General features: G+C 42.4%; 1 protein-coding gene across 1 annotated transcript in view; it reads right to left on the bottom strand.

Moving 5' to 3' along the window:
* The window catches only part of LOC311046908 (solute carrier family 23 member 1), a gene marked incomplete at its 5' end in the record, with an annotated part of 78,381 nt that overhangs the window by 54,531 nt on the left and 7,153 nt on the right, over positions 1–16,697 (bottom strand). Inside the window, one exon of the mRNA XM_084059487.1 lies at positions 3,914–4,063. Within this exon, the coding sequence (XP_083915613.1) occupies positions 3,914–4,063 (150 nt within the window). The remainder of the gene's footprint in view (positions 1–3,913; positions 4,064–16,697) is intronic.

The following is a 16,697-nucleotide window of genomic DNA, read 5'->3' as shown; positions in this document are numbered from 1 at the left end:
AAAGCTTTTATATATGAACAGCTGAAATATGAACAGCTTCTCCTGGTTGACACTGTGACAGAGCACGCAAGCAATGCATGCAGATGTACTTTCAAACTCTGTTGATTTATGGGGTGTGTGTAGTGGCTTAGCCAGTGCACAGACCATTATGCTATTAGTACCATTAGTACCATTAGTGAGCATGTGGACCGGGGTTCAAATCCAACCTCCGTCTTTTCTCACATATGTCTCTCCTCTATCTCTCTAGCCTTGGTTTCCTGTCTCTCCACACTGACCTATCTAAAATACAGCATAAAAAAACTATCAAAAAAGAAAAATATTGATTTATAAGCTCTGTTAAAATTACACTGAATGACTGACTACCTGCCTGTTAGACCTGAATTTGAAATTGTAGATGTTCTCTAGATAACAAATAAAATAATGGCCATCAATAATAGCCATCAATATCGTATCCAACTTTAAATCATAACATCCTGCCAAGTCACTGGCCTTACAATAGATCCAGCTCTGGAGCTGTGCCGTGGCAAAAACTGTAAAAACAGTTAAAAGACAGTAGTTGTGCACACAACTACTATTTGTTATGTTTTTGTATTTTTACTGTTGCAACAGCAAACATAAGACAAGCACAAACTTAGGTCTGGGTGTGAAAATGCACCTGAACTTTGAGGCCCATATTAAACAGTAAACACCTGTGTAAAACCTCATTCTACCGCCAAACTCTGTCCCATACTCACTCTGTCTGATTCCGAAAAGCTTGTCCATGCCTTTGTAGGCTTGATTACTGTACCGCACTTCTCATTGGGATCCCTAGTAAGAGCCTTCAAAAGCTCCAATACATTGAAAACAGCACTGCTAGGATCCCGCTGAGAGTGTGTATACAGTACGAGCACATACTGTAGCACCCATCCTCCATTCACTGCACTGGCTTCCCCTCCCGGACTGAATAGAAGATCCCTTCAATGCATCCATGGTTCTGAACTGTCCATAACCCACCAATGAGACACAGAGTGAGTAGACAGAAATGGTGCCATCTTATAATGAACATTAGTGAGGATCAATTATATGAAGACAAGGTTGAACGTGCTTCTTTAAAGCTGCAATCCGCAAATGAATTTAATGAATACAACTTTATTTCAACCAATCTGTATGGTAGAGTATGTAAACACAAAATAACTAGTATATTTGCAGAGGTTGAAGGTGGTCTCCCTGCTCTTCCATTAACATATGGAAACCCTGGTGTCAGGTAGGACACATACTGATTGACAAGTAGCCCTGCCTGAAGCGCATACGCCCAATATCTCCCCTGGCCTAGTAGGGCTTCCCTGTTGGAAGAGTGTCAGATGTTTGGTCTCCCACGCAGGAAGCCGGTGTTTGAATCCTGGGTGTTTATCTCTCTCCGTTGGCAGAGGACATAAAACGTACAGATTGCAGCTTTAAATATACATTGACTTTAGTTAATGGACGGGCAGGGGCGGGCAGTGACACGCATGTATCCGAATAAGGAAACCTATTTTGGGCATGGCCGTCTCAAAAGTCCCGTTGCGTCACATTAGTCTGGAGGTGGTAAAAATGCACTGCTGATTGGCTGAAGGGGAACAACGATCATTGGCTGAAGGGGTTGACAGTCAATGGTATTACTCCCGCCCAACTCCAGCCCACAGCCAATATTGCAGAATGGGCGATCATGCCAGACTCACTCCTGAAATAAATTACAAATGAGATTTCCGGAGGGAGGGTTTACCAGGCTATCGGTCATGATGAGTGTGGCTATCCTTTTCTGACAATCTTAACAATTTTAGCGTCACATTCTGCCCATTGAGCCATACATAATAGAACCTCCAATCCTGGCATGACACGTTTTTATTAACCCATTCAGACCTGAGGCCAGCAAATGTCTTCTAAATCCTAACATGTTGCTATAGCAGTGGTTCTCAAACTTTTTCATGTCAAGGACCTCCAAAATTATATGTATTTGGCCGCGGACCCCCATCTCAAAATATTTTGTTCCAGGGACCCCCAGAAGCAAAGATTTGAGTTAAAAATGTTTGCTTGAAAAAACATATATATTCAAAGATTTGCACAAATGTTCAAGATACTTTTTTTTTAGCAGATCTACAAGCTCGTAGAGCAGCATATCTGCTATCTTTGAATGGCCAAAGTATAAATTAATGGTTAATTGGTTATTAAGTGGTTACACAGATGCGTTTTACAGTTTTAATGGGTTGAAGGGGAATTATTCAAAAATAAAAATACACTTTTGTTTGACATATTATTAAACAAATGCAAATTTTAAGATTATCTGAGCCCAGCATGGCTGATGCACACACTTTGCAGAGATCCTGTGTAACTAATTATTACTGTATGAGTCCCATCTCATGGCTGTTATGCTGTGAAGTTCAACCCGAAGTTCAACCTTCTGAGCGTCTCTGTGACACATTTATTAACTAGTGCACATAGGATGCCGCTCAAAGCGAGTAATTTTCTTCTGTGTGATCTAGACTTACTGGTCTTCAGAAGAAAGGAGCAAAGTATATCAGCAGTAATGGGAGTGATCACACTGAGACACGTTGTTAGAAACACGTCGCCAGAAAAACGATTGTATTCCTATAGTGTGGCATACTGTACCTCTCATGCGCTTTGCTCTTGAGCCGCAACAACAGTAAAATAATACATCACAACTGTAGACTAATACTGCATTCACACTAGTGGTGCCAAAGCTACAAAACGACAAAGCGTGACCGCCTAATATTAATGCCAACTTAAGTCGTTAAGCCACACTGCATAATTAAGGGTAGGATTAAATAGCAACCGTTTGATAGCCAGAATGAGTAGCAACTAGCTCCTCGGAGCACAGGTCTTCGCCAGGTCAGGTACGTTATTGTGGCCTCCTGGTGGCGCTATAATAGGCCAATGTGAAAAGGGTGCCATTTTTTCTTTGGCCTTTCACGGCAATTGGACACTGCATTCATGATTTGAGGCATTTTGTTCCGAAAATGTGTTTTGCTAAATTAGACCTGTTGGTGGCGCTATAACAGGCCAATGTGAAAAGGGTGGCATTTCTTCCTCGGCCTAGAGGGAATGTGCATGTGCAATTTCACGGAAATCGCAAGCTGGGTTCATGATTTGAGGCATTTTGTTCAAAACCTACCAACTTTGGAAGCCAACCTTAGCCAATGAGGATTGAATATGGGAAATCGGACAGATCCTTGTTGATCACATGACTATAGAGATACTGTGTACCAATTTGCATGACGTTTGGATAAAATCTGTAGGAGTAATATCAAAAAATGGGTTTTGCACAAATTGGCCTCCTGGTGGCGCTATAACAGGCCCATGTGAAAAATTTGGGGCAGAGGTTCTGAATTGGCATCCAGGACGGACGGACGGACAGGGTGCAAAACATACTCTCTCGCCATGCCTTTCGGCCTGGCGGAGACAACGAGGAACAGGAATTGTGGGGGAGAGGGAAGGGCAGTGGAAATGGTAAAACCAAAGCATGATTGTTTGATGCAGTGAAAAAAGTTGAGTCCAGCTTGTAGCGTGTCACACCCGTCATGTATAGCAACGAGTGTTGGGTGTGACTTACTTTGTAGCTTCATGTCGCTGGCTTCCTTTGAAAAGGACTTGTAGCCTGTCACTTTGATGCTGCCATTGTGAGCATAGCATAATGGAGGTTAGGTTATACATGTATTGTATTCATCTTTCTGACTTTGAAAGTTATCTCCTCTCTCTCTCGCTCTCTCTCTCTCTCGCTCTCCTTTTCTCTCCGCCCCTGTCTCTCTGTCTCTCTCGACTTTACATAATGTCTACATGTTCTTGAGAAGTATTACTGTAGTGAGGGGAGTTTGATCACCACAGTGCCCACCAATCCAATCAAACTGTCCTTGAGCAAGGCGTGAGAGTCATAACCTACCTGGAAGCCTAGCAGAATGCAGAGGTACCAAGGCGGTCTGTCATTGAGGGAGTAAACCAGGTCCTGACTTTTATCAACATCATCCAGGGACTCCGTGGGACTGTCCTCCAGGTCTGCAGTGGGGGGCTCTTCACCATCTTTGTCTGGGCCCTTAAAAAAAGGAAAAACAGTAACACTCATCATTTTCTTCCTAAGCAAAATAAAATGCTAGTTAACAGCTTATATTTGAGAGAAGTAAAACATCTGCTTTGTCAGTCCCTGTATATGCCAATGGTCAATGCACATGTGTCATTTCAGATTGTTTGACCCACCCCTTGAGGAGGAAAATGAATGAAAACCACCATGTATGTGTATAATGTCCCGTTCCGATGATTGGTTATGTCACTGTAGCACGCTCTGTGGGTTCTTGCAGACAAAATAGAAATACTTTATTAATCCCCGAGGGGAAAAATAACTCATAGTTTTGTGTGTTTGTGTTTTGGTATCCACCAGAACAGCTGATGTATTGCTATCGCAGGGAACATTATTCTTTTAGTGATGTACCTTTGGCCATTTAAGCAACCATTGGTGTAGATCAATATCTTGACCAGCTGCAGTTATGTGAGCCAACACCTTACCCTGAAGGTGTGTGTGTGTGTTGGTATTTAAGTTGAGGTCAGTCTTGAAATAGGCTGAGTCAGACAGGGTTTCCATTGCAAATGTGCATGTAAGTTTGGCTTTTCTTGTCTTTGCGTGTTTTTATGTTTTATGAGTACCCACTACAGATTCTGACAGATGTCAGACACAACAGAAACCACGTCAAATGCATATATGGAGATTTTCAACATTCACTGATGTCAGACATAACAGAAAACAATTATTATTAGACGTGTCATTTTCGATTCATATAAAAAATGATGATGATACACCAATTTGCGCATGTGTCCCCTCGGTGCCTCTGATATATGCCCATAATGTATAAGAGCATATCAGTTGGATCGACAGCGCGCGCAGCCCGAACGTCTAGCGTGACGCGTCGTCCACTTCGCATCGCAGATCCACCTTACAGCCACCTCACAGTGTGAGAGAGAGTATTGTGTGAAAGTAGGGCAAAGTCGCTTATGATTTTCAGACATGGCAACGCTGTGGTGAAAAGTAAGGCAAATGTGCGTATAATCAGCTCCCCTCTTTCCGCGGACCCTTTGGAGTCTTGGGACACCCGCGAAACATCGTGGAGCCCTTCGGACCCCCGCGAAACATAGCGGACCCCTTGGGGGTCCCGCGAGACCCTTGGGGGTTCCCTGGAGACCTTTAGGGGGTCCCTGGAGACCTACAGACACGGCAAAGGAAAACTGTAAAGCCACAGCCACACATGCAAGAGGTTGCACATAAACTCTTCAGCCGCACTGAGGCGCTCCAACACAAATACTCTGACGCTCCCCTAAATCCACTCCAGGGTTTGAAAATACCCACTTCACAAACGGGTGACGCGCATCACTGTTCCAATGACCAAAACTAGATTTCGCAAAGACCGACAAAAGCGTGTGTGTGTGTGTGTGTGTGTGTGTGTGTGTGTGTGTGTGTGTGTGTGTGTGTGTGTGTGTGTGTGAGAATGGAGCACAGCGTGCAGGGGGAAACGCGCTCGCGCAACACTGATCTCCCGCACGGTGAAAGATGATCCCTCGCAAACTGCAGAGGCACGTCCACGCATTGTGGAGTGTCGCTTGGGGCCCAAGCTATCTGGCGTCTCCACCAAGGCGAGCAGAGGGCTGAGGAGAGGTTTCAGCACCAGAGACAGTGCAGAGCACTTGGGCAAGTAGTGGAAGGAAGGTTATGTGCCTGTTTTCATCCTCAATCAGCTTGATATGATGACACCTCAGGTCTGATTGCCAGAGTGGTGACAGCCTGGTCTGATCAGCCCAACCCTATAAATGTTTGCTGAACCTCTCCTCAGATGAAACTCACTCCCTTGGTGAATGGACGCTGGCTCGGGCGGTAAGCTAAAACACACTCCAACATTTTGTCCTTATATGGCTCGTTAAGACTGAATTAAGACTAATTATGGTTTCTACTCTCTTCCTAGGCACCATAGGGCACTTCATGCATGCACTAGGAACTGTTATTGAAATACCCCAGTCCGGGAGGAATTTGTGTTATAGTTTTCCCCTACCTGCCTTTGTTAAAGTTTCCCCCCAATAAAAGACTGCTGCTTATGCAAATCAAGTGACTCTGTGGTTGGTTTTGGTCAGCACTCCTCACAGCATGCGCAGTTTTGCGTTGTATTACAAACAAACTAACTGCAGGCAGTGGCACTCCGCGTATGGGCAGTTATGCCAATTGTATTATAGGATGGTCACACATGAACAATGGCAGTCGATAGGCCAACGTATGCCGAGGCGTCAAACGTGTCAACGTTCAACAAAGTCAAATGACTAGATCCTACAGCCTGTGGCAACAATTCCAACAAACAACTTAAATGTGGGGAATGTGGAAAAAAAACTGCTTCTTCACTCCCTGCATATTGCCAATGGTATCTACTGAAGTTTAAGTTGTGGGTGTATCTGTCTGGTGGGCCCGCATATATGGATTGGACATGCCTGAAGACACCGCAAATTGGCATACTTATGCCTATAGACTGTTATGGCAATATTGGACTGTCATATATTGATCTACAATTTCTTGATTGTATGCATATCACAAGTTGCCATTCGCCTCACACCCACTGTTGTGGGTGTCCTTTCAGGTGTTAAGACACCTCCTTTGTGTTTATTCCTCCATGTTAAATCAACCCTTTTGATCAAGCTATGTAAATGGCCATGCCAGACCTATTGTTTCTTGGTCACTTGGGATATAGACCATACCCGGTGAAGTGCGCAAGCGAAAGTAGTTGCAAACGTGGGGTTATTGCGCGTGCTGTCGCGCGTCCTGAGGAGAACCGGGCAGAACAATTTTTGGTCTCAGAGGTTTGGTCTCAGACGTTTGGTCTCAGAGGTTTGGTGTCAGAGGTTTGGTGTCAGAGGTTTGGTCTCAGAGGTTTGTGGAATTATAGGAGGATATATGGAGATACCCTCGGGTGTGCGTACCCAGATTATGTTCATATAATTAGATAGATAGATAGAACATATGATGATCTCCCATTCAATCTACATTTTAGGGTTCTGGTCAACTGTTTGTAAAACGTAGTCCCTTCCTTTGGCTTGGCTAGCTGGCATCCAAAGGAAATGCCAACCAACGCCAAACCAAAGTAATTGTACAACATATTGGCCCTCATTTATCAACGCGGTGCAGACCAAATAATGGACGTACGGCGAGATCACCGCACCTTTCGGCATTTATCAATATATCCTGACGTGGGCTTCATCCTACCGTAGGCTGAAATCTCACGCCTGGTCGGGACCAGTTGTTGACTTTGGCTGTGCCCGTTTATTCCATTCTAGACCTGCAGAGCAACATTGTCTGACAGGCATCTAGACACATAATCCACTCCTAAATGTATATCTACACTAATAAATAATCCCTGTGAAAATATAACATTTTATAAAGTAATTTAAACAAACTGCTTTAACAGTCATTCAGATTGTAGATCTGGCTGCATTGAAAATAGCAGATCTACAAGCTCACAAGGCAGCGTCGCATCGCGACGCGTTGTGAGCTTGTAGATCTGCTATTTTCAAAATATACGAGCGCTCAGGAGTTTAGACCGGTGCAGCAGCGCTGCTGTTATATTTTCATGGCCACCGGGAGATCAGACATTTAACCCATGGTCCAACACACACCAGCCTTCATCCATTAATGTTCTCTCCAGGCTATCTCTCATTAATGCGGAGCGGGACGGGACTCGCCCATCCAACGGTCCGAGTCTCACTGGGAAATGGGAAGCCTACATGACGGCTTTATTTTAGTGTAACTCGAACGCGCACTGCTCTGTATGGGTTAAATAAATTAATATACAAACGTATTCCATTCATGGCGATGTGATTGGTATCATAATATGTCATTCATGTAGGCTACAAGCCTACGTGACAAAGATTGTACCGCTACGGTACGGATTACATGAAAAACACAGCTGGGCGGGCGTGTGTGTGTGTGTGTGTGGGTGTGTGTGTGTGTGTGAGAGAGAGAGGCGTGTGCGTGTGCGTGTGTGGCGAGGCGAGCGGGGGACACTCTTTCTTATTGGCTTTTCATGCTTTGTTTGGGTCGTATTCTGGTTCTTCATGTCGTGAAGTCGGGGCTTTTGTGAATATTTAAGGGCGTGTTATTTAAATGACGCTCGTTTTCAGACGTGAGATTTATCAAAGCTCCGACCTGATGTACGCTAAGATCGGCTGTATAGGATCCTTTGATAAATGTGACTTCGACGTTGGTGTACGGCCAAATATATGGAAAAATATACGCCGGTTTATACGCTGCGTTGATAAATGAGGGCCACTGTGCTGTAATTACTGTCAGAGCCAGAGGCTCCTCTTTTGTCATGCTTTTGTTGACTTTGAAATTAAATTACAGCTACTGTACATTCAGGATAAGCATGCAGTAAATATCCACTGAAAGTAATTGTTTCTTGTCACTGAGGTGTAAAATTGCAGTTATTATATACGCCATAATGTCTGTCGGGCGCCAGGCCTTATGATGAATTAAATCTTATTGTGTGGAGCTGGGCCTCTTAAGAATACCCATAATAGAGTATTCATAGTGTAGTGTTTGTTCAAAATGTTTAAAAAAAGCACATCTACTGTAGAGAAGGGGTTTGTAAGCGAGCATTAATTCATATTATAATGCACATCCCTTTATGTAGCAGACTGGCTCAGAGCCTCTGCCTGAAGACCAGCAGCCTAATATCTCCCCCAGCCAAAGGGGATTCCCCCGTAAGGCTAGTGGATAAGATGATTGGCTTTAAGTGTCCCTTCCTTTGCAGGAGACCCGGGTTTGAATCCAGAGCGTTATATTTACAGAAGAAGATTCAGCATGAGTGGGTTAACTGTGGGCATACGTTTTCCTTCCTTTAGAAGTCATATATAGCTGAATGTTGGATTACTGCAAGGGATATTATCGTTAACTCAATTACAATGAGTACATTTCATTGACTATACACTGTTTATGACCATATAACCATTGCCAGAGAATTCACATTGTTGTGAGGAAAAAAAGAGAGGCAGCTGGGAAATTGCTCCAAAATGAGCCATACAGTATGTGCATGGCAACTTCAACTGACATGGAACCTGCATACACAATGTTTTGAGTCTCAGACATGGCTTCTGCTAAATGAGAAATGAAAGAAAACTCTTGCACACATGTCACATGCATTCTGTACTGAAAGAAGAGGCTAATCCATCTCTGCGCAAATACGGGACGCACACAACCTGACGCCTCTTGTTTTTTGGTTTGGTTTACTACTAGAATCAGTAATTCTGGGAAATTGATTGTTTGTTCTAGTTTATTTTGATGGGATCAAAAACGTTACCATACGTCACATTATACCATATCGTCTTCTTGAAGAATGCAAGAAAGTAATATAGGGATATACAGCAAACCTAAGAAGATCCTTGTGTCACCTGATGCTTTCACTCTGATGGAGCAATGGGCCTCATGCAGCAACATTCTCTTAAACTTGTCTTATATTTGCCATTAGTTTTCTGTTGTTAGAAAACTAAGAGCAAATAGAGTTTGACTGCTCAATTCAATATGGACAGACATCATAATCAAATGATAATTCCTCATCTATATGCTCAAAATCAGGTGAACATTCTGATGTAAATCTGGGAATAGTGGTGAATGCTACTACTGAGCAGTAGCGCAAACAACAAACTCCTCTGCCTAGAAGAACCCCCAGCCCCATTCCAGCAAAACAACTCAACTCCCATGTCAGAGCAATAAATATTGTATTCATATTTATGGTTATTGTCTCCGCCAGGCCGTAAGGCATGGCGAGAGAGTATGTTTTGCACCCTGTCCGTCAGTCCCTGTCCGTCAGTCCGTGTGTGTGTGTGTGTGTGTCCGTCTGTCCGTCCGTCCGTCCGTCCGTCCGTCCGTCTGTGATCAGCTAATGTCCGGCACCGTTGGCTTGATCACAGCTAAATTGTGCACACACCCTGGATGCCAATTCCGAACCTCTGCCCCAAATTCTTCACATGGGCCTGTTATAGCGCCACCAGGAGGCCGCTTTTTGCTAAACACATTTTTTGACAGTACTACCACAGATTTTCTCCAAACATCACGCAAATCGGTACACAGTATCTCTATAGTCATTAAACCAAACGGGTATTTCAGATTTTTCATATTCCATCCTGATTGGCTAAGAATGCCTTCCAAACTTTGCAGGACTGCTCTGTTTTGAACAAAATGCCTCAAATCATGAACACAGCGGGCAATTGCCGTGAAATCTTGCACGCACAATCTCAATAGGCCGAGGAAGAAATGCCATCTGAAAATGTTCAAATCAGCCTCCTGGTGGCGCTTTAACATGCCGATTCGTGTTTTTACCTATAACCGCACCAATCTGTATACGACTTTGTATGTGCACTCCCTGGGCCAAGGAAAAACCTTTGCCCTGCATTTTTCACATCTGACTTTTATAGCGCCACCAGGAGGCCGACTTCTATAAAACACTTTTTTTGATATTACTCCTTCAGATTTTATCCAAATTTCACGCAAATCGGTAGACATGTCTCTAGTCATGTGATCAAGACATATTCCATCTTGATTGGCTAAGATTGACATCTAAAGTTTGCAGGAGTGGCCCGTTTTGAACAAAATGTTGCAAATCATGAACGCAGCGTCCGACTGCAGTGAAACTTTGCACGCACATTTGTACTACGTTGAGGAACAAATGCCACCCTTTGAACATTGCCCTATTAAAGCGCCACCAGGAGGCCGATTTTTGCAAAACATTTTTTTTAAATGTTACTCCTACTAATGTTGTCCAAACATCACGCACATGAGTACACATGTACTCTTTAGTCAAGTGATCAAGACGGATCCGTCCCATCCATCTGATTTTTCACATTCCAGCCTGATTGGCAAATTCCGAATGTTGCTGGCCCACACTATCGACCTGACCTGGCGGAGACCTGTGCTCCGAGAAGCACTTTTTCTAGTTTCCGATGTTTTGGACACCCCCCCTTCATTTGTGGCCCAAATGATCCCCAAAATAGGGCTCAGGTTAAACAAATAAAATAATTTGCCCTTTAAATATAGGTTAATAATTTGTCTTGTTGCCACTGGGGATGAGATGTCCCAGTATGTACTACAGTAACATACAATACATTTTGTATGGACAGCAGGACCTCATACAGTATATAAGAATACAAAAACGGTCGGTACAAAAACCTAGTCGGAGTCGGACCTGGTCAAATCGGGCGACCTCGGAATGGTCGCCAACAGGTATTCCTAAACTTAACCTCAGTAAAACTATGCCTAACCCTACACTTATTCCTGACCTTAACCTCAGTAAAACGAATACAAGAACCACTAGGGCCAAGTCCGAGAAAAAAAAGGGGTCAGACTAGGTTGTTGTACCGACCGTTACGGTTACCATATATAGTTTCAAAGGCACTGTAGGAGCCACATCTGCCCACTCTGCAGGTCTTGAATTATAATAATATATAAATACATCTCTATGGTGTATGAAATGGATAGCATTAACTCAAGCTGAGCCCTTCTCTAATATTTGCAAGGACAGAACAAAGGAGTCTGAAAAAGCAGGGTTGGGGAGTCTGTTTTATGATGAACAATAACTGATGTAATACACAGGAGATTGAAATCCTCTCGTGCTCCTTCTTGCATGAGCTAGAACATCTGATGATCATGTGTCCTCCATTCTACCTCCCTTAGGAGTTTTCCTCAATCTCTATGGCTGTGTACACTCACCCACAGGCAGACATCAATAGGTGTTCCGTTATTCTGGAATTCTACCTAACTCCAAAATCTCCCCACAGACCGGGGACGTATACATGCAGATAGATCTGGCGTAAATCACTCAACAGCTCTACAACTAAACACCAAAGCACGCTACACCACTCGTCTCTTTTGTAGATTTATTAATAACACACACACATTCACACATAAACACACATGGTAACTACACTAAACTACAACTTTGAACAGAACGGGCTACCCTCAGCCAGCCCACAATAGGCTCTATGCACAGCACGCAGCCATATTGGAAAGAAATTGGGCCTCTTCTTACTTCCTTCACAGGTGTTACCAATGATACTAATGAAGGCTCTGTTCCATTCTGGTCAGGGTGCTGATATTGTGCATGTTGGCTCACTAGAAACACTCCATTTTGGTTCCCAAATGGCCCCTTATGGTGGGTGTGTAACTCTCAGAGTTGTGGGGGTCCTTGAAAATAAGACAACCACTATGCCACACTAAATGGAACAGAGCCTTAATTAGTATTATTGGTAACACCTGTAAAGGAAGTAAGGCAGGGGCCCAATTCATTCCCAATATGGCTGCTGTGCATAGAGCCTATTAACTACGTTAGCCCTCGCTTAAAATGGGATATGCGTATAGTTAGTTGGCGTATAGTTAGTTTTTAAGTATTTAAGTATTCCTCTGTAAACAAGCAGCAAGCATGGAGAACAAGATGACACCAGGCAGTATCACATGACACGTTTATTAAAGACACATAATTACGCCCAGTAATTATCAAAATTAAAAGGAGAGCATTTACATACTTGATAACTTCACACCATTGAGATAGATATGTCTCTCTCTGCAAGCCTTTGTGTGTGTATAGCCCTGAGCCATATGGGTACAGCATACTGAGAGCACAATTAGACAATTAGAAACACCTGACAAAGCTAGTAGTGGTAGAAGTAATAATAATAACCCATTAAGACCTGAGGCAGATTCTACGTGTCTTCTAAATCCTTACAGTTTTCTGAAAAACGTACTGTATGTTCCTATATCAGTGGTGCTCAAACTTCAAGGAAGCGTCAAGGACCCCCAAAATATTTTGTTCCAGTCACCCCCAGAAGCAAAGATTTGACTTAACATTTTTCACTTTAAAACAATATATATATTCAAAGATTTGCACACATTTTCAAGATTTTTCAAAAATAGCAGATATGCAAGCTTGTATGTCTGCTATTTGAATAACCAAAGCATAAAATAAGGCTTTTAACTCAAATCTAAAATGACACAGATTCTTTCCGTTTTAATGTGATGATAAATGTAATAATAATAATAATAATCATAAAAGTAATAATTACATTGCAGAAACTATTGTAGTATAGGACACATATGACAGTGTGGTGTGGTCATTAATTATTATTTAGGGCATGACAGGGCATCACAGGTTTCTACAACAGGAAACAGGGCTGAGTTTAGCTGTTCAACCTCCCTGAAATGAGTTTTTCTAGGATGTCTGCTGAGAAATTCTTTCATAGACTGATCAGCTGGTTGACACACTTTGTCTTCATGCTTTATCTACTTATTTTTATGTAAATCTGGACAGATAGGGAGGCCACTGTCATTTACATTCCGGGCTGATTTGTGTTCCCAATGCAAAACAATCAGCATCATACAGCCCTTGGCCCCTATTGCCCTGTGCCTTTTCATACATGTCCACAACACATTGTCATTAGATTCCTCCCACACACTGAAAGATGGGGGCAAGAGGGTGTGCCTCCTGAGCACACCTTTCTTGTTATTATACTGTAATTGCAGTCACCACTGTACAAAGGTGAGTACGCAACATTTATTCTGGCCGCTAGGGGCAACACTATTCACTACATTGCATCAAGTACAAAAAACAGGCACCCCCACATGCTGTTAGCACATCACTATCTTGTCAGGTACGGTGTAGACAAAGGAGGATACAAGCCACACACTAGGAAACAAATTTCAGCATTTTGGTCAATATTGGTTAATCAAATAATACCATTATTTCTGATGTAATAAATCAATAACAATGCAGGTACCTTCAATGAGGAAAGCAATTTGAGCATATTTTATAGATTTGTCGAGGGAAAAACCTTTGGGAATGATCAACGCCTCAAAAGGAAGAAAACCATACATGGTCCTTTGGGGGGAAAAAACGATAGCCGGGGACGATAACGAAAGGGAATGGCCCGATGTGTGTGGGCAGTCATAGTAGCTTTGCATCTACAGTAAACAAGGCCTAATGGCCCACGGAGGTTTATTGATATATGAGAACAGGCGCTGTCTTCAAATGCAAAGAGGTCAGGTGCCTCTTAACACATGCCCCATGGGTCGGATCCCTTTCCATAAGCTTTGTGCAAACTCTTTTGTGGATGTGACTGTTTGAAGTGTAACTGTGTTTACAGTGGAAGGCTTTCAAATATGCTGTGGTGTTAACTGAGGGTTTCAAAGGAGTCGCTGATTATTTATTTGGTAACTCTGCTTTATTTGAATGGTATAGGGCAGTGATTCTCTGTGAGGATATCGCTAGTGGGCCCCCAAAATAACTGGCAAACACAAAGATTTTGTAATAATATAACATTAATATAAAATAATTTATGTAACAAAATAAAATCTAAACATCATTGTATTTTTTCTTTAAAACGGACTGTTATCATTGCCCACAGGGGACCATGATTCTATACGAACTACAAAGCGGTCAGAAGGTGCTCATATCCATATATCTCCTCAAATTACTGGCCATCATCACTTTTTGACCCATTCCCTGAATACTAATAATAATCATAAATAAACTGTTTGAGAGCACCAGTGATCATGGAAGATTGTCATATGCCCTGTTTTTTTTTAATGTGTACATTAATGCGTAATACCTAAGGCAGAGAGTGTCTATAGGGGCGGGACTTCTGTCGTACGAAGTTCCCCCGGAAATTATATTTTCACAACACTCGTTTCATTCACGGAGAATGTAAACAGATTTGTAAGGCGTCAACGTAATTTCCCTGAGCGGTACTTCCACCAAATTCTGGTACTTCTGTTTAGACACTCAACCGGCTGAAATTACTGGCCAGCATCACTTTTTGGCCCATTAAATACTAATAATAATCATAAAGAAACTGTTTTAGAGCACCAGTGATCATGGTAAGATTGTCCTATGCCCTGTTATTACTGTATGTGTACAGTAATGCAATCCTAAGCAGAGTACCCATTAATTACTGTTAAGAAATTCCACAGTGGGGTTATGTCTTTTATAAATAAATATTTCCAATGGAATTCCTATGTATTGACTCAAGTGTTCTCTTCAAATGGCATTCGTAAAATGAGAAAAGCACGAAACAACAACAGCAACAACAACAACAAAACAAAGACATCTGAGACAGCACATTTCCTGATGACCACAAGGCTTTATTTATCAGCCAAATAAAACCCTTAGATAATTGTGATTTATGGGTATCTGGCAGCTGCAGCACAGTTGGAAAGCTCAACTGAAACTACCTGTTCCATTACCAGACTGTCTCATTACAGAGCAGTGCCGATGGCCCGCAATGTGTCACCAATGTGTCAATGATTAGTAATTACATATAATAGCTGTAATTACCCTCAAGAGAAGATGTCTGCGGATTTCACCACATTTACAAGAAAAATGTCAGTGGCGGATACAGAATGTGTCTATTTATTGACTAGGCATGGAAAGATCTGGGTGGGCCGTGATCTTTCTGTGTGTGGCGACCTGGGTTTTGTGGACATGCATGAAAGTGGGGCAATGAGGGGCAAGGGCTATGATTAACCCAGTAAGACCTGAGGCGATTCTTAAAAATGTTTTCTAAATCCTAACAGTCATGATTTTTGAATAGCCAAAGAAATCCAAAGTGACTCAGATGTGTTGGGTTAAGGATGCTGGTTGTTAATGGCTTGCATCAATTATTTTTGCACAGCGGTGGACTGAGAACGCAAATCAGCCCAGGCGACATGCTGTATGTGTGAGGGCCGCAAGGCGGTACGAACCTCTGGTGAGAGGTTACAGTTTCGGTTTCTATGAAAGGTACTGTAAGTGAGGACAAAGATCACTAAGAAAGTCTAAATGACAGTAACAGTCAAAGTGTTGTCCAGCAGACCATAACACACAGCGTTTGTATCTAAAGTGCACAGTGTAAGAACCATAAACTACCATAAGTTTGAACCCAAAACTAATGACATATCTATTGCTAATTCACAATGTGCTGCTTGTGCAGACTGAGAAAACAGGGACTACTGGAGTCACTCACTTTGACAGACTGTCACTGTCACCAATTAGACCAATTCTGGCCTAAACGCGCCTGTTAATCACAAACATTGTCTAGAGAAGGGTTCTTCGAAAGGGGGTCCCATTAACATGAATCCAACAAAACAAACTAATATTATGATAGTTCTGTCAAACAACTATAAGGCCATCGTGGCTGCAGCATCACTTGGAGAGAACCCTTAGTCAGAAAAACCTGTGGAATACTGTACTTCCAAACTAGTCTAAGATCTCTCAACAGTCAACAGAAATTGATGAGATAATCAGTTAAATACGGTGAGCTAGCTTTGAATGCCTCTTATAAAGTTGCATGGAAGGCTTTCTCAAAAATATATGCAGACACAATTTTATACAATGTCGTAGGGGTCTCTACTTCGGGGTCTCAGCTAAGGGGTCCTTGGCCTGAAAAACATTTGCTCCCAAACTTTTTCAGTTGAGTCCCAAAATATAAATATAATGTCTCTCAAAAAGCATACAAAAATACATTGTGAATTAACCACTTAGGCCCTATTTAATAGCGAAAATAGCCGATCTACACACTCACGATGGATCGCATTGCAACGCATTGTGAGCTTGTAGATCCGCTATTTTCACAATTTCTTAAAATTATTTTTCGTTTATGGATTTATTTTATATTTATTTTTT

Source organism: Gymnoscopelus microlampas (assembly GCF_963454915.1).
Source record: "Gymnoscopelus microlampas genome assembly, chromosome: 6".
Taxonomy (NCBI): Eukaryota; Metazoa; Chordata; class Actinopteri; order Myctophiformes; family Myctophidae; genus Gymnoscopelus; species Gymnoscopelus microlampas.
This window is presented reverse-complemented; position numbering and strand designations above follow the sequence as displayed.